The 19,096-nt window shown below is 49.0% G+C and overlaps 1 protein-coding gene across 1 annotated transcript in view; it reads left to right on the top strand.

Annotated features, from left to right (window-relative positions):
• Positions 1–19,096, top strand: part of TSPOAP1 (TSPO associated protein 1) — a 171,646-nt gene that overhangs the window by 119,898 nt on the left and 32,652 nt on the right. The window contains exons 19-21 of the mRNA XM_065418224.1: positions 7,901–8,485; positions 10,327–10,626; positions 10,936–11,115. Coding sequence (XP_065274296.1) covers positions 7,901–8,485; positions 10,327–10,626; positions 10,936–11,115 — 1,065 coding nt within the window. The remainder of the gene's footprint in view (positions 1–7,900; positions 8,486–10,326; positions 10,627–10,935; positions 11,116–19,096) is intronic.

The raw sequence follows: 19,096 nt of genomic DNA, 5'->3' as shown, positions 1-19,096 counted from the left end.
CCAATGCTGACAATACACCTCAGTCCTGATCTGCAGTTTCATTGGCTGACTCTTTGCAACCAATGAGATTGAAATATGCAAATAAACTGGAGCGAGTGAGTAATGACTGGCTGAGTTACCTCTGATATCACAATGCTCCTCTGCCTGCAGCACTAACAGAGCACTGTATGGAGATCAGGTTTCCTGGTGTTTGGGCGTTCCAATTGTCATCAAAATCAATGCACTTTGTGGGAGTCACATCCTGTGTCTTGCTAGGCAACTTCATAGTAACTCTGTTAGGGGCGCTTGTGCCTGCCTAAGTTATGAGCATCCACAATCCTGCCTTGGTACTTGGTACTCTGCCTTTCTCTGTCTCAAAGCATCATTTAAGGACCTCCAAGTTAAAAAGGCGGAAGGGGGTCAGGTGGATCTGCAGTGGCAATGCATTCAGAGAACTCCATTTACTTCCCTCTGGAAGTCTCCACTGCAGGAGATTAACTAGCAGCGTCACACTCCAGGAGGTGGACTGAGGAGTGCTCACTTAAATGGGGATTGCAGTACTGCCCTCCCAAATTGAGCATCTGATCTGGCTCCAGAGTAGAATGACTGGTTTGTGATGGGGGAATAAAGAGCTTTGTAACAAGGGCAGAGGCAGTGGCCATACTGCTCGCAGGATCATGGGTGGCATCCTGCTTTCTGCTCTGTCTGGACACATAGCTCCTTAAATACTATCCGTACATACATTGTGCAGTGATTGTGATGTCCAGTAGGCTACTAGCCCTCGGTAGAGACCTCACATAGCACCCTTTAGTGAATTATTATGCATATATCTGACCCAGCGGATCCCTGTAAATCTCTATACCCTCCCATGCCCTCTGCTAGTTTGCCCCAAAAGGGTCCCGGATCACGTCTCATCCCTTACATTGACACAATAGGGCTAGCCACTGACTACTCTGTCTATATTGGTTCGGAACCCCATAGCCTGGATTATGCCACTGCAGTTTCCTTACCCTTCATATGTACAATTTCTGTATCCTATTCCTTCAGCACTACACTCCGCACAGCAGCCTGGAGTTGGTACCTCATACCAGAGAGTGGTCTGTTGGAATCACGTGGCATCTCCCTTTAAAAAGACTGCAATAATTAGAGAGAATGCAAACAGCAGTGATAAATGAGCTGGAAGGCCTCTTGGACCCAGAAAAGTTTAAGGCAGGCCTTGCAGAATCCACTGACCTACTTGCCCGTGATGGGCAGCACGTGTTCCAGAGAGAGGTCCATCAACTCCTTTAGGATCTCAGCTTTTGTTTAATGATTTAAGTTTGTAGTCTTCATTGTTGAGTAGAAATCCTGCTGAAGAATGACCTGAGTGCTGGCAAAGTAGTGACATCTGCAGGAGACCACCCTAGTACCTCCAGTGCTGCTCAAAGCTCTGCTCAGCTGCAGCAGACAGAACACTGACCAGAGTCTTCTCAGCTTCCTTGCTGCTATTCAGAACCCTATCAGCAGCAGTGAAGCTGACAGAGCTGGGATCATTGTCACTTGCTGTTTGGGAAGTGGAGGTGGATGCCAGCACTGTTGTCTATAGAGGAGGGATTAACAGAGTAGTGGAGATGCCCACAACGCATTGTAGCAGCCTGGTAGAGAGTGGAGTATTGAAGATCCTGCCACTGCCAAATAGCAGCCAGGAGGAACTTTCTGCCTCAGACCTGACTCCTTGAGTCCAGGCCAAAATCTGGGCCTGCCTCTGGCGTCTCCTGATGAATGTTCAGATGCCAGATTAAGGCCAACGCCGAGTTCTTCATCTTTTCCCCCCAAATCTTCCCCCTTCCCTCCTTTCTTCATCGCCAAGGACACCACCACCATCTTCCCTGTCACTCAGGTTCATAACTTGGGTGCCATCTTTGACTCGGCTCTCTTGCTAGGGCCTCACATTTATGCTTTGTCTAAATCTTGTCAGTCTTCAGTCTAACATCTCTAAGGTCTGGTCTTTCCTCTCCATTCACGCACCTCATTCTGAGTCTCATCATCTCATGTCTTGACAGATGCACCCTCCTCTTCTCTGGCCTTCACAAATGCCGCCTTGCTCCACATATCCATTCAAAATTCCACTGCCAAAAGAATGTAACTAGCTCATCATTTTGAGCACATCACCTCTTTCTGTGCATCCTTCCACTGTTCCCCTTCATTCTCCATCACGTCAAACACAACCTACTCAGCTTCACTTTCAAGCCAGTTCACAGATTCTCCCCATCTGTCTTATCTCCAGGCTATCTATTGTCACTCAGACACTACTGAGATGTCAGCTCGCACCTCCGCTCTGCCAATAACGCCAGCCTCTGTCACCCACTCATTACATTGTCAAATAACAGTCTTCATGCTTTGTCCCAGGCTGCCCTTCACCTATGGGGGGAGCTTCCTGTGAACGTCCACAAAGCCACCTGACTGTCGTCTTTCCAATCCCTCCTTAAAACTGTCCTTTGCCATGACGCCTAAAGAAACCTTGACAGCAGATAGGGCAGCTGCTATTGTGAGATCACTGCCAATCAGGTTGCCAGATGTTATTTTCTTGTGCTCCCTCGGGGGTCTGTCTCTTGTATTAGAGCTAGAGTGTAAGCTCTTTGCAGCAGGAACCATCTTTTTGGTATCAGTTTGCACAGCGCCTAGCAGAACGGGTCCTGGAAGGGAGCCGCAGATGCCAGCACCCTAACCAGGAGTGAAATGCAGAGGCATTTAGGCACCTAACTGTTGTTCGTGCTGAAGAGTTGTTAATGCAGCTAGTGCTGCTGTTCTTGGAGTGCCTATCTCAGCTGCGCTAGCAGACCGTGCAGCATGCGGATTCAGCAGACTTCCATGTTATCCATAAGAAAGGCCACAGGCTCGGTTCGGTGGTGAAGGCGCTTGGCCGGGTTTGTCGTCAGCAAAGCAGGGTCCTAACGCCCCATAGGAGCTACAAAAACAACAAGGAGTCTGGTGGCACCTTAAAAACTAACAGATTTATTTGGGCATAAGCTTTCGTGGGTAAAAACCTCACTTCTTCAGATGTGAAGAAGTGAGGTTTTTACCCACGAAAGCTTATGCCCAAATAAATCTGTTAGTCTTTAAGGTGCCACCAGACTCCTTGTTGTTTTTGTAGATACAGACTAACACGGCTACCCCCCTGATACTTCACTTTCTCCTGTGGACGTTGTCCCTCATTCCTAACCACTAGGCGGAGACACATACCCATGAAAAATTATCGCGCTGCTCGTCCCCGGTTATCTATTGGGTGAGATCTGATCCGTGCTCTGAGCACACCTGCTCAATTAGTCCCTCTTGGTGACATACGTGGGGTAATGTCTAGTTGGGAAATCCCGCTTCGGCACGACTCAGGCTTCGGCTTGGGCGAGGACTGCAAGGAGCTCACTAGCTGTGGGGCGGCGTCAGACGCACACCGACCAACGGAAATGGAGCCACTGAGGGTACATAGAGGCCCAAGTTTGATGCTGCAATAGCCATCAAACAATAAAAGTCACTGAGGTCAGGACCTCCTTAAGCACACACAACAAATAAGGTTTTGTAGGTGTACCACAGTTGTCATGCAAGGTTAAGCTGATTTGGACTTAAACTAACATTCAGTTGCTAAAATGTTGCAGAATCCCCTATTCCTAACAGTTGTTCTCAAGAGGTCTCTGGGGACCTGAAAGATGGGGCCCTGCAATCATGGGCCAAGGTCTTACAGGTTATGCGGGCCCAAGAACTACCCTTCAGGGCTTGGGGAAGTAGAAACAGAGTGCATAGAGGAAAGTGTGGAATTAACAATACAAGTAAATGTAACTGACAATTTTTGTTATTGATACATTTGTATTAACAACAAAATGACTATTAGAGAACCTAACAAAAAATAAACCTGATGCATTGGGGACCAAAGTTTTTTGGACACAAGTGGTGATTGATAATTTGGTTGGAGATGGGGGAAGTAGAGAGAGGAAAAGGCATTTACCCTGTCTAGTGTAGTAACCCCTCTCTCTCTGCACCCAATGCTAGCACAGGACACCCACCAGATACAGACACAGAACACTGAACACAGACTTCGTCGCGACACTATAAGCATGGTATTTTTATAACTCTTCAGCTGGTACCAGCTCTCCTGATGTTCTGGTTTGGAGGCTGAAAGATAGAAGCTTAGAAACAAAATTAGCACAGTGCTTCCACCACGGCAGACCCTGCTCAGTCTCTGCCACAGTGTGTTCGGTACTTGGGGCTGCACAAATGCTCATGAAGCGGTGCATTTCTTGTGAGTGTAAATCTTCCCCTTCTCCCAGTAAAAGGGCGTTAACACTCCGTCTAGAAAAAAATTCCCGTTTTAAAATCCCCAGCCATTTTGCCATGGCCTGGAGATCTGAGGCAGAAGCAGGCACTGTTGTTAACTGTTTCACTTTCACTGTCCTCTCCTGTAGTTGTGACTGTTCTTTTTGTTACTGTTGCAATGGCATTTTGGCCCTGGGAGGAGGAATTTACCCAAATATCCCGTTCCCAATCTCCAGAGGGATCCCAAAAGTCTGCCCCTTCTGGGGTCTCAAATGTCCCTTCTCCTGATGTTACTGCTGCTGTAAAATTTGAGAGTGCTGTTTTAACTCTCTGTACCCAACCTTAAGGGCATCTAACTGGGTTTGGGTACTAATGGACATACATACCCATTTCTCTGCTTCTGCATCAGGGGCTTGTAAATCTTGGTGCAGTTTCTTGTTTTCATTTTTACATTCAGCCAATTGAAGGAATACCTCATGACAGGTTTTCCACAGAAGCCAAACTGCAGCTGCTTCTTTTTTTTATTGGAGTTGAGGGTTTATATATCAATGTGTACCGAGCCAATTTATCTTCTAGGTCTGAAATTGTATGGACATCAGCTAACATTTGATCAGACCAAGGGCTGTGTCCGAATTTTTGCAAGATTTGTTCAAAAGGGGTAACAGCTTTTACAAATGCCAATTTCTCAGTCTCCTCTCTGGGAGCCTTCTTAAAAGACTGCTTACGTTTAAACATTTTCTAGTATACCTAACCTCCTACTGGGACTAAAATAGCAATGCTTATCTCTTTACTCTTATTTACCAATACTCCTTTCCTGGAGCGAGAAAGCTACTTTTCTTCCCTTCTTTCTAATGCCGGCAACTCTACGGACCGGGGGAGTGAGAAAGCTACTTCTCCTCCTCTCTTTACCCGGGCTTCTACCACCAGGGTTTCAAGTATCAGAGGGGTAGCCGTGTTAGTCTGAATCTGTAAAAAGCAACAGAGGGTCCTGTGGCACCTTTAAGACTAACAGAAGTTAGTCTTAAAGGTGCCACAGGACCCTCTGTTGCTTTTTACCACCAGGGTTGTGCACACCTTAATAATCGATTACTTATTAATACTTTTCAAGGTTTGTGACCACTTTTCCATACTTCTCAATATTTTTCCATTACTCAGTATCAAAGTTTGTTTCATTACTCAATAAATGCTCGAGATACCTTCCCCCTTTCGCAATTCTCCACCAAAATGTTGTACTTAAAGTACTGCACAGGATCTTTTCAGGGGGAATAAGGCAAAATGCCACATTTATTAGTAATACATGTATTAATTAACACTGTATCATATGCATAGGATATATATATTACACTCACACACACATACAAGCACACTCCGTCTTGTTGTTACCAACTAGTTGGTCCCCTTAACTGCACTGGCCAGGTGAGTTAGATGGGGGAGGGGTGGAGCCGGGCTTCTGCCGATCCAGATCGATGCTCCCATGTTGACAAGACGAGACCCGGGGTCCTCTGCAAGACACCTCACTTTTATAGCAGCTTCCCTCTCATGCAAATCTGTACCAGCTTCAAAATCTGTGTCTGTGTCCATTGGTCCTTTGTGCTGCTTCCTTCTGGGTGTTGTCCCAATGCTGCAAAGAGGGTGTTTCCAAAAGAAGGTGCTTGCTTCTAACCCCTGAGGCCGTCAGTATGTCTGCTCTTCTTTAATGAGCCCACTTGACAAGTTTTATTGTCCTTGGGTCTGGCTTCCATCCCCTCTCCAAGGGTTGCAGCTGTCTGGAGGTGCTGCCTTCCATGCCTTTACTCATTCATACCTCGTTCATTCAACAGGGCAATTGATTAAGAGTGTGTGTGTGTGGGCCAAGATCTTGTTCTACTGCTAGCAAAAAGACAGTTTTCTTCTATCTTACTCTATCCTTAGGGGCTATAACATTATACCAAGGTTCAATGCAAAGTTTCTATATGAGGCTTTGATACAAAGTTTCATGAAAACAGAGGTCACACGTGGGTAGACCCACTACAAGGTTATATGAAGAGGCACAATGTAAAGTCATATGAAAATTATCAGAGATTTATCTACACATAGGCAAATTTTCCAAACCATCTAAGCAGGTTAGGTTCCTAATTCCCATTGATTGCAGGTTAGGCGCCGAACCTGCAGAGGCTCTTTTAAAAATCCCATTAGGCACTTGTCTAAATCTTTAGGTGCCTAAGTCCTTTTCGAAACCTGGCCCTCAAGCACGCAGATCACTTAGGTACTTCTGAAAGGTTTTTGTGCTAGTAGGCGTCAGATGCATATTTCAAGCCCTTGGTGAGGGAACTCACCCTCTACCTTAGAAGCAGGAAAGGAGAGTGGAGTATGAATGCTCCACACTCCAGTACAGATGCTTGCAGAGAATCCCTTAGAGCATTACAAGCTGAAACTGACCTGCAACATACTGTACCTGTGGGAAACGCAGCCGTCTCGAGTACATTTACATTGCAAGAAAACCTGTGGCAGCGAGCCTCAGAGCCCTGGTTAATGAATGGGGCTTGCAGGGTTCGCTCTACAGGGCTAAAACTACCAGTGTAGACATTCGGGATTGGGCTGGAGCCCAGGCTCCAAAACCCTCCCCTCTCACTTGGTTTCAGAGCCCAGCAGGAGCCCGAATGACTACACTGCTGTTTTCTGCTCCAGAGCATGAGTGCCACACGTCCGTTGACCCGGGCTCTGAGTCTCATTGCGCTGGGTCTGTGCAGTGTAGCCGTGCCCCTGTAGGGTGAAACACAGCAACCAGGAAGAGTGCACAGCACAGAACAGTTCGGACAGGAAAAAGAGAATGCTGTGTGCAATGGCAAGTCTTTTCCTTTCCCCAGGCCAAAGCCAAGGAGCCTGGAAGACTGTCAGGGCTTGGGAGGGAGGGAAGCAGCAGCCACTTGGCTTGGCTGGGAATGATGCCAGTATTAGGAAACAAGAAGAGTCAGCATTTGGTTCCGAGGACTCAGATGGGGGAGGGACTGGAAAAAGGGGAGATTATAGTTCTAGCTTGTAAAATATCCACATTTCTCATGCAATTGAAGGTAACTAAATCTGGGCAAAAGAGAAAATCTCAACAGCTATTGCCATATGGATGTGCTAAAATTGGAGAGGGGTCATTGGCTCTCATTGCTGCTTTTAACAGAGCATTTTGCCAATTCTGGTTTTGCCAGCAAGGGCTTCCCACAGCCATCTACCCCTTCTCCCCTTCTTTGGGACTTGCCCTTTGTCCTGGGGCAGCCCAAGGAGTCCTTTGTGGGGCTGCAGTCACAGTTGGAGAGTTGGGTTCTTGCTGGGGTGACCTATTCTCTTTTCTTTGTCTGCTGTGACTTGCCTCATCTCCATCTGCAGAAGGGCTGGACAGCTGCAGTTTCTTGCTACCACTCAACTGCCAGGAGCTTTGAAAAATGATAGAAGGATAGTAGGGTTGGACGCTGGCTGCTTGAGTCCACACGCCTAGGGTCCTGGGCAGGCTTTACTGCCCCCGCTGCGGCCCAGGCTACCACGGTGTCATTGCTGTTGATACTCGAGCTAAGTAGGTCAAAGCTAGCTCAGGTATGTCTCCACATGCTACTGGAAGCTGTTACCTGTGCACAAGAAAGAGACTCTTCCTGTTTCTCTGTTGCAGGTGATGGAAGTTGCATCTCCAACTGCTGGCAGTGTCCTAGTGGAGCTGTCCCAGCTGCAGATGTTGCAGGTGTGCCGGGAGGTCTCTGTGAGAACTATGTCTCTGTATGGAGAATCAGCTGATTCAGTGCCAGCCCAGATCCCCTCAGCCTTGCTGAAAGCTTCTAGACATTCCTCACTATCACAGGCTGTTGTTTCTACCAGTCTTACTTCCAGACTGATCTGTGGGGAACCCAAGGGCTCTCATCCCAAGCGAATGCCAGTTACACACTGCACAGCTCCGCTCTTCCCTCCACAGAAGTGTTCCACTGACCGTTCAGATGCCAAATTCACTGTCCACACCACTCCCAGCTGTGACAGCTCAGTGAATTGTCTGCCAGGGAAGATCTCCCCACACCTGCGCCTCTCCTCTCCCCGGGTTTCCTCGGTGCAAGTGTTGGGCACATCATCCCCAGTTTCAGACACTGCAAGAGATGAGCAGTGTCTGACTTCCCTTCCGCAGCCTACAGGAGTGGGCGAAGAACCCAAGCCGTCGAGGGCAGCAGCATTGAAGGGCCCTGGTGAAGACATCCAGGCCCAGGGGACGGTGAGTGCCTGGGAATGCTGGTCATGAATTCTAAGACACTGGAAAGGGGAAGGGAAACAGACCTCGTTGGGGGGAGCAGAGAGAATGTACAGGGAAATGACACAGTGCCGTTTTTCTCCTTGTCAGGTGACACACTGTCTTTGAGAGTGTGTGGCCTCACACTGGTGGCAGAATAACAGGGGAGTATTGCCGGCTTTGCTGTGTGCACAGAACAGGAGGGGACAAATGAACCTCATTGCTCAGCTGCATGTGCACCAGCAGATCAGAGAACTGCACCCGGGAGGCAGGAGATAGGAAATGGGGGTGATGGAAAAGGCACCATCGTCATTATTCTTATAGGTGGTGATGATGGTGTTTGTACGGCATTCGCCATCCAGCCATCTCTTATCAGTGCAGGCTTCTGCACACTGGGGGATTGATCGCTGTGAGCTGGGCTGGGTACAGAGGCAGTCTGTACAGGCAGCCAGCAAAACATCTGCAGGGGCGGTAGCCGATTAGGAGTGGGGGTTCCCATAGCACTAAGCAGTCTGAAGTCACTAGTCTGGGGGAATCTGCAGTCAGAGGCTAGCTTTGGTCTAGCTAAATGGAATAACAATAGGAGTGAAGCTGCAGCAGCAGCAGCTGGCTGCTTGAGTCCACACGCCTAGGGTCCTGGGCAGGCTTGTACAGCCCCCGCTGCTGCCCAGGCTACCACGGTGTCATTGCTAACTAGATCAAAGCTAGCTCAGGTATGTCTCCACATGCCGCAGTCCCATCTCTGACTGTAATGTAGACAGGCCCTGGGGGGACAGGTCTGATCAAGGTGTGATAATCAGCCAGTCAGGGGTGCAGAGCACTCTGTGAGGGATGGTGGCTGGTGGTCTGAGGAATTCAGGCAGCAGGCACGGGGCAGTGGAGGCCTGTTAACCTGTGTTGTGCCAGTCACAACTGTGGAGGAGAATCTTTGTCTCTTTGACACTTAGGACAACTCTTTAGGCTTCTCCTTTGGGATAGACTGCGGCATTGGGGCAGGCTGAGAGGTGTAGTTAGCAGGATGGCCCAGTGGTGCCCATCGATATATTGGCCTATGTACTGATCCCAGTTTCTTCTCTTCCATAAGCCCAGTCTACTTTGTGCCTTTGCTGTCAACCTGCATCTTAAAACCAGAAACAGTCAGTCACTAGCAATGGGTGAGGTCACTCCAGTGTAATGCCAACCCCAGTCACAAAAAGCTAGAAGGAACTTGCTTCAGTGCCAGCTGCAGCACGGAGTGTTTCCAGTGCAAAGCAGAAAGGGGCCACATTAAACGCTGCTCCTGCACTTGCATGCCACATGGGCTGAAGGGCTTTAATCCAGGGGGATTGCTTTCATCTTAACCATGAATGGATGTTTCACACCCCAAATCACCACTGTCTTAGTCGCGGTCTGTAGTTTGCACTGAAGGGTGCAAAGGATTGGAATAGAGGGGAAAGAGATGGGGGCTGGCAAGCAGGGTGGAGGGGCAAGGGCAGAGCTGTGTGGGGAGCCCAGGACTAAAGCAGCAGGTTTTGCTGCAAGTCAAGATGGGGGTGCATTGCACTGCCAGGGCTGGGTATGACTAGAGTGCCTTGGCAGGGCTGGGTAGGGGAAGCCTCCTGCACCATGACTGGCTATAGCCAGGGTACCCGACTTGTAGTAGCAGCAAAGTGTCAAGCTCAAGGATGTCTGTGTCTCGCTCCCCACAACCCCTGATGGCTGCAAAGGTATTTCTCCATCACCCTTTTCCGCAAAGCTGCTGAGTTAGGGAATGTGTGAGCCAGGGCCTGGGACTGAGAAATAATCATGCAGCCTCAGCTTCCTGACCCAACCAGTTTCTTTTCCAGGAGGAGCTCTCGGTGAGCAAAGAACCAGAGCTAGAAAGCAGTGACGGGAAGATGCCCATGGAGACCTGCCACGCATGCTTTGTGGAGGAGCGGTTGCAAGAGTCAACCATTGACAGAGAGAGGAAGGCAAATGAGCAATGCTTGAGTCCAGAGCCTCAGCTCTCCACCCACCAGGCTGAGCTGGGTGTGGACAGTTGCAGAGACTCAGACAGGAATGGAAGCGTGTCCCCTGGAAAGAAACTGATGAAAGAAATTTCCCGAGGAGACTCTTCTCTGATGGTGCCCAAAGTCAAACGAGAGGTTTGTGTTACCCTGGGAGAGTTTCTGCCTAAGGGGCCATTGTTTTTGAACCCCAGAGCTGTGAGTGAATCGTGCAGAGTCCTGTGCAATGTATAGGAGCCCAGTTCTTCCCCCCCAGATACGACACGCTGAATGGGTTTTCCTTTTGCCCACATAAATTGCTCTCTATCCCCGTTCTGCTCTCGCCTCCTGCCATACTTAAGCTTGCTATCCTTAGGCAGAAGGGGAAGTGCAGCTTTGTACGTTGCTGAAATGGTGAGTCTGTCTCAGAGGGCTGAGTTCTACATCAGAGGTTTTTCTTTTCAATAGCAGGAAGAGAAAATAGCAGAAGCAGGAAAACGGCAGCTGAATCTGCTTGCTGAGCACAACCGCAGCTCTGACCTGTCAGATATTTTGGAGGAGGAGGAGGAGGAGGACCTATGTTCAGACATGCAGGGCGAGAAGCAGTGGGACCCAAGGGCTTCCTGCAGCGGAGAGAACGGGGGAAAGGTAACTTCCAGCAATGTCAGCTGACTGGTGCGTTTGAGTGGACTCATTCCATTCCATTAGCGAGTAAGAGGGGCCACCTCCCTGAGCCCAGATGCTCTCAGCAGCTGTTTGCTAATCTCCTACACTCAGAGCTCTCCGTCTTACAGGCTCGTGTCCTCTCTCACTAGCCGGAATACCCGTTGTAGAAGGGAAGGGATGGGTGTGAGAAATAAACTCTGGAGTCAGATGGGTAAGTAGTTCAAACATGCTGGGACAGTACAAAGTGTACTGCTAAGGTAACACTATAGGCTGAAATCCTGTCCCCATTGGAATCAATGGGAAAACTCCCATAGACTTGGGGCCGGGATTTGACAGTGAATGTTCAGTAAATCAGTACTCAAATGTGTGTAAAAATACAAATAATCTGTAATGTTCACATATGTATAGAACCCATACAAAACTGCTATGAAGGTGGCGTTAAAGCTCCAATCCTGCAAACACTCATGCACATAATAACTATCTGCACGTGATTACAGTTGGAGTTCTCCTGGGCATAAATAGATGTCTGCAGGCTTGTGGCCTGAGGTTATACGGGTAAGCTCTCAAAAGTGAGGGAATGTCAGCTAAGTTCACACATGATATGAGAAGTAGCATGTGATGCTGAAATTAAAGACTCCATTGTAGTAATACACCCTCAGCAGGGAAGAGAGTTAAGATTGTGTCTGACTGAAAAATGGCATCTGACCACATAAATGATTGGAGTAATGAATAAACACAAAGGGGTAGAATTATGGTTGTGCATGCAAAGTGTGTCTTCAAGCAAGCTGGAAAGACTTGCAGAAAATGCTCTTTGGTGTCAGTGCCTGAGACCGTTTGAATTCCTTTTACAGTTCCAAAAGGTAGCTACAGTGAGCTGATCTGGGGATACGTGACTGGCAGCTTGCATTGCTGCTCTGATGAATCTGCTGAGGAGAAATAGTTAGCAATGTGATGAATCTGCTGAGGGTCCATCTGCTGCCGCTGTTTTCCTCCTGCTCAGGAGGGACATAGGTGGCTAGGTGGGAAGGTTCAGGGTAGCTGGCAGACCAGTTGGGAAGAGGTGTGTCTAGCTGACTCTAGGGCTACATCTACACTACAGGGGGGGGTCAATTTAAGATACGCAAATTCAGCTACGCGAATAGCGTAGCTGAATTCGATGTATCGCAGCTGACTTACCCCGCTGTGAGGACGGCGGCAAAATCGACCTCCGCGGCTTCCCGTCGATGGCTCTTACTCCCACCTTCGCTGGTGGAGTAAGAGCGTCGATTCGGGGATCGATTGTTGCGTCCTGACGGGACGTGATAAATCGATCCCCGAGAGGTCGATTTCTACCCGCCGATTCAGGCGGGTAGTGTAGACCAGGCCTAGGGCTGGTGCAGTAGCTGGAGGCAGTGGGCCTGCCTAGGAAGGTGCACCTGGCACTACTGGGGTTTGGCTTACCACAGCAGTCTGGCAGCTCTATGCAGGAGGAACAAGGCTCCTACTGCTGAACATGGGTTTGTACCACTTCAGGGTCAATTGTGAAGCAAAGCACTTTATTTGTGCTCTGTCCAGAACCTCTGTAATATATAAACTGGGCCTCAAAGTGTTGCTCTTTTTAAAAAGCTCTGCTTGGTGTTTTCATTAAGAAACTAGACAGATACAAAACCAACCTGGTACTTACTCATGGTTTCCAAACTGACTAACTGACAGATCTCAAAATGTAATTGTAAATGGGGAATCCTCATCAAGCAGGTGTGTTCAAGGGTACCGGAGCACCCCAAAAGTGGGGGGGGGCAGGAGCCCCCACCCCTGGCCAAGCCGGAGCGGGGCTAGGGAGCCCACCCCAACCCCCCCTCCACCTGGAGCAGGGTGGGGCTGAAAGCAGCCCCCTGCCCGCACCCCTGACACTGCCCAGGCTCCTCACAGCTGCCCACGCAGCTCTCCCCAATTCAGCTCTGGCTGAGGGATGGTGGATGCGGGGGAGAGGGAGGTTCGGAGCTGCAACCCGGCCATGATAAATAGGGCCCTACCAAATTCACAGTCCATTTTGGTCAATTTCATGTTCATAGGATTTTAAAAATCGTTTATTTCATTATTTCAGATATTTAAATCTGAAATTTCATGGTCCTCTAATTGTAGGGGCCCTGACCCAAGAAGGAGTTGTGGGGGGTCGCAAGGTTATTGCAGGGGGGGTTGCGGTACTACTACCCTTACTTCTGTGCTGCTGCAGACAGCAGCGCTGCCTTGAGAACTGGGCAGCTGGAGAGCGGCAGCTGCTGGCCGGGAGCCCAGCTCAGAAGGCAGAGCCACGGCCAGCAGCTGCGCAGAAATAAGGATGGTGTGGTACAGTACTGCCACCCTTACTTCTGCGCTGCTGCTGGCGGGGCGCTGCCTACAGAGCTGGGTGCCTGGCCAGCAGCCGCTGCTCTCCAACCCCCCAGCTCTGAAGGCAGGGCAGACGTAAGGGTGCAATACCGCGACCCCCCTAAAATAACCTTGTGACGCCCTGCAACTCCGCTTTAGGTCAGGCCCCCCAATTTGAGAAACGCTGGCGTCCCCCGTGAAATCTGTATAGTATAGGGTAAAAGCACACCAAAGACCAGCTTTCCTGGGGAGAGACCAGATTTCAAGGTCTGTGATGCGTTTTTCATGGCTGTGAATTTGGTAGGACCCTAATGATAAAAGCTGGGCGGGCTGCTGTGGGGAGCTGCGGTGGACCCCCCACCTGCCCATGCTGCGGGGGACCCGAGCAGCCCCTGGCCCATATCCCTGCCCCCAGGCCTCCACGCCCAGGGCCGGTGGAGGGTCCGTGCCGTGCCTTCTCACAGCTGCCTGCATAGCTCTTACCGTGGCTGAGCTGCGGCTCCAAGGCCCCCCCGCCCCTCGGCCAGAGCTGGGTCGGGGAGAGCCGAGTGGGCAGCTGTGGGCAGCCGGTGTGGAGTCACGAAACCTCCACCTGCCCTCGGCCAGGCGGGGACACCAGCCAGGGGTTGCTCTCACCCCCTTCCTCTCCACATGCCAGGCAGAGGGAGGGTCCGCGCAGCTCCCCACAGCTGCCTGGGCTCTCCAGCTGGGCTGCTTGCTGGCCTGGCTGAGGGGTGGGACAGGGCCTCAGAGGGAAGAGGAGGGGAAGGGGGTCCGCGCTGGTGAAAAATGGCCGGGCCAGCCCCCCCCACACACACTTTCAAGAAGGGCCTTGCCCGCCCCCCCCCCCCCCACCTCCAGTTCCGGCACCACTGGGTGAGTTTCTAGTGGGGTCACGCAGGGATTGGTTCATAGTGGACAATCAGCTGAACATGAACTCCCTGTGGAATATCAGTTAGGAGTAGGTAGGTTATTTCACCTCTGTATTTGGCACTAATGTCGAATACTGTGTTCAGTTCTGGTGTCCACACTTGAATAAAGTTGTTAAAAAATTGTAGTGGTAAACTCAAGGAGTTGTATCTATTTAGCTTATCAAAGAGCAGGTTAAGGGGTGATTTGATCACAATCTATAAATACCTACATGGGGACCAGAAATTTGATGATAAAGAATTCTTCAATCTAGCAGAAAAAAGTGTAACATGATCCAGTGGCTAGAAGTTGAAGCTAAGCAAATTTAGACTGGAAATAAGGTGCAAATTTTTAATAGGGTAATTAACTATCGGAATAACTTACTAAGCGTCACGTGGAGTCTCCGTCACTGACAATTTTTAAATCAGGACTGTTTTTCTAAAGATTTGCTCTAGTTCTAGCACTATCACTGGACTTGAATCAGGCATTAATGCAGGTAAGTCCTATGGCCTGCCGGCTGTCAGACAAGATGATCACAGTGGTCCTTTTTGGCCTTAAAAACATAATCTATGGAATACCCTTTCCCAACTGTCTTCTTTTTGGTGAAGGATTTTAGCACAGTCTGGAAGCTTTGGATGGTGGCATCACAGGAGCCATCTGTGTTGCACTTCTCAGAGCCCCCCAGTAGAAAAGGAAAGGGATGGATACTGTTAACGTTCAAAGTTAAAACGCAGTAAACCTGTAATGCCCCATCTGTATTGGCAGTTGTTGGGTCAAAAGAGCAAGGGGAGCCTCGCAAGTTGGCTGCTCAGAAACAGCCTCTTGTTGTTTAGAATTTTTTTTTAAAGGGAGCCTGAAACAGCTGCTTTGCGGGGGAGGGGGCACCAGGGATTCTGGAGTATCTGAAGTGGAGCATGAGCATGGGATGGCTTTGCGGGGGTGGGGGGGCAGCAGGGGAGATCAAGCAGTAGCTTCCCCTCTGGAGCGCTGCTGTGAGCTGGTGGAAACAGCTGGTGGAGTCTGGAGGGAGACTACCCAGCATTGGGAGACAGGCCAGTAGCGAGCAAGGCAGCAACTGGCATTAGAAAAGAAGTGGGGAGCCAGTGGATAGGGACCCCAGTGGCTGAGCTGTGTCATCGCAGGGACACCAAAAACAGAGCTGAAAGGGAGAACGTCCAGTTCAGGACACGCAAGAAAGAAAGAGATGGTAGGAATAGTAGGGACAGTCACAAAAGGGACTGTACCTAGGAAGAGGAAAGACAGTGGTCGAAGGCGAAAAGAGGAAAATTAAAGGAAGAGCAGTATAGTTAAACAAGAGGAAAAATAACTAAAGAGTCTCTAAGTAACATAAGCAATTATTAGAAAAATATTGTTAAAAACAGTGAGAAAAATAAAGACAAAGGAAATGTGAAGGAAGCTGTAATAAAAGAGAAATAGAGTTAAGAAATAAGGGGAAAGTCAGCTGTAGTGAAAGTAAGAAAATAGTAAGGACTGTAAAACAAAACATCCGGACAGCATCTGAAGGCATGTGGGAATAGAGAAATTGTCAGAGAGCAAAGGGACTGTAAGCCAGAGAGAAGTGGAGGAATAACTGTTCCATCAAGAAGCCACCACATCACATCAAGGAATACATGTCTTTCTTTAAGCTGGAACTCAAAACCATAAACAAAGATTGCACAAGAGGATTGCTCAAGATATAACTAAACACCCTAAGAACTTTCCCTCCAAAGTCTGGGCTTAAAGAGGCTAAAAACTGAGAAACTGAAAAGGAAACATATAACAGTGGGGTTTATGTTCTAGTGCATTGTATTGTCTAATTCAAAATTCTGTTATTTTATAAATGTATATTGTTACCTATAAGAGGAGTTTAATTAAGATACTAGGTAATATACAGTAGATAACAGTAATAGTTTACAGTAGTTTATGGTGTAAGCCTAAGTAGTAGTTCTTCTTCGAGTAGTATCCCTAGGGTGCTCCACTGTAGGTGTGTCTGCGCCCCTCTGCTGCTGATCGGAGAATTTCAATAGCAGTCTGTCCTGCCCACGCATCTCCCTGCCTACCACGAGGTTAGCCAGCGTGCTTGGGCAGTCCCTCCTCAGTTCCTTCTCAACCACCCCTGGTTAGAGATGAAGCTAAGAGCTGTCCATTCACGGATTGTTAACTCCCTTTAGTTTTGCAAAATTTTAGTTTTCCTTGAAGCTTTTTTCTTTGTTTTTTGTTGGCCATGCCAAAAAATTAAAAAAAGAAGAACAAAGAAGAAAGGTTCGCCTCGCCCCCTGGACAAGGGTGTGCCTGGCTATCCAGGCTTCAAAAAGTGCCTTAGCTGCAAAGAATCCATCCCAGTGACGGACGAACACTCGCAGTGCGTTCGCTGCCTGCAAGAAAAGCACAATCCACAAAAGTGTGATTGGTGCCAGCAGTTAAAACCCCGGTCCAGGAAAGACAGAGAGTTAAGGATCAAAGTCTGGCTCATGGGGTCGGCCCTTCAGCTGCCAGAGTCCTGGCGAGAGCGATCACTGCAACCTTCTATGTCGAAGGCAGGTGATCCCAAGGAGACGAGCCACTCACTCAAGACTGCTAAGAAAAGGTCTGAGAGTCCCTGTAGCGAATCCCGATCGAGCCAGAAATGGTCTCCGGCTCCATCGATGTCATCAGTACCGATGGTGTTGAAGCTGTCTAAAGTTGGTACCCAGGGCATGCGCGATACCGAGTCAACAGAGTAAGTCAGTCTGCCAAAGATCTGATGGGCACAGGCAAAGAAATACCGGTACCGCGGGGGGCATGAAAGACATGAAAGATCCACCCCGGGGAAGGCTATGTCGGCGCAGTCATTGGCACCGGCACCAACCCCAGCGCACTGACAGACTGTACGACTAGGTCCGTATCTCCGACTCCATCAGTACAAACCTCTTGGCACCGATAACCACCGATAACAACGACATCCACATTGCGGATTTCCAGTGCGCGACAGATCTCTTGGTGTTCGATGTACCGGACTCACCCCTACTCAGTACTGGGATTCCATTGCCAAGTTCTCCCAGAACAATGGACTCGATGACATCTCCATGCCACACCCCACCTTTCTCCTCATTGGAGTTGGATAGTGAGCTAGAGCACTTGGGTTCCCACCGCTCGTCTTACCCGCCATACGGGACCCAATTTCACCATGAGCACCAGGCATATCGCCCACCCAACCCTCAACCTCCATGGTTTGGGCAGCCATGGTACCACTTCTCCCACTGATCAAGGACGCACACATGAAGGTCATAACAGACAATATGGCCTGCATGTTCTACATAAACCAACAGGGAGGTGCCAAATCTCATTCCTTGTATGTAGAAGCACTAAAACTATGGAACTGGTTCATCTCCCACAACGGCCTAATATTAATTTCCTACCTACCGGGAATACACAACACGACAGCCAACAGTCTCAGATGCAAATTCCCGCACAACCACGAATGGGAGATAGAGTTGACGATTCTATATGACAATTTCTGACAATAGGGGATGCCAGTAATAGACTTGTTTGCTACTCACCAGAACAAGATATGCCCACAGTACTGCTCCAGGGCAGGGATTGGACGACACTCCATGGGAGATGCTCTTCTCATTCCTTGGGAGAAGGGACTTCTTTACGCCTTTCCCCCATTCCCTCTATTATTGAAAGTCCTGTCAAAAATAAAAAGGAAAAAAGCAAACATGATTCTGATTGCCTCCACCTGGCCCAGGCAGGCCCTGGCCCTTATCTGTCGCAGCTGGCATTATGTCCACCGATGACTCTCCCGATCACTCCTTACCTGCTGTTGCAGAATGAGGAATGCACTCTCCATCCCAATCTATGGATCCTGTGACTCAAAAGTGTGGCTCCTTCATGGTTCCAGCACATAGAAACATCTTGCTCTGAGGAGGTACAGGAGGCGCTATTACACAGTAGAAAGGGCACTACTCGTCATACCTACCTTCAGAAATGGAAGACGTTCCAGATCTGGTGCCAGCCCAAGGGGGTCACCCCTACTGCAGCCACTTTACCGGTGGTCCTAGACTACCTGTTGACCTTTAAGAAATCGTGTCTGTCTATTAGCTCGCTGAAGGTTCATCTAGCAGCAATTGCAACCTTCCACTAACAGGTAAAAGGCTACCCAGTCTTCTCCCTCCGAACTACGAAGAGGTTTCTTAAGGGCATAGCAAACCTCTTCCCTCAACCCAGTCCCCCACTCCTCAATGAGACCTCAATCTAGTGTTAAAAGGACCGACTAGACCGCAATTTGAACCCATGGCCACTTGTTCACTAACTCAACTTTCCATGAAGATTGCTTTCCTCCTTGCCATCCCTATCCTTCTGGCAGAAGTGAAGATAGCAGCTTTGATGGCACATCCCCCTTTTACTGTGTTCTTTCTTGACACGGTCACACTCAGACCACATCCAGAGTTCACTCCTAAAGTGACTTCTGCATTTCATATGAATCAACTTACTCAGCTTCCAACATTTCATCCCAAACCTCATGAGGAAAACGTCCTTCTCCCGTCAATTGTATGTAGAGCTTGGCCTTCTATTTGGACAGGACAATGACTTTTAGAAAATCTCTAAGACTCTTCCTCTCCATTGCAGATAGGTCTAAAGGTACAGCAATCTCAGCTCAGAAGCTCTTAAAGTGGGTTTCCAACTGTATTAAACTCTGTTACCAACTGCATAATTTAGCACCCCC

This window comes from Emys orbicularis, chromosome 17 (genome assembly GCF_028017835.1).
Source record: "Emys orbicularis isolate rEmyOrb1 chromosome 17, rEmyOrb1.hap1, whole genome shotgun sequence".
Taxonomy (NCBI): Eukaryota; Metazoa; Chordata; order Testudines; family Emydidae; genus Emys; species Emys orbicularis.
The sequence above is the reverse complement of the archived record's forward strand: the minus strand, read 5'-3'. Positions and strand labels throughout refer to the sequence as shown.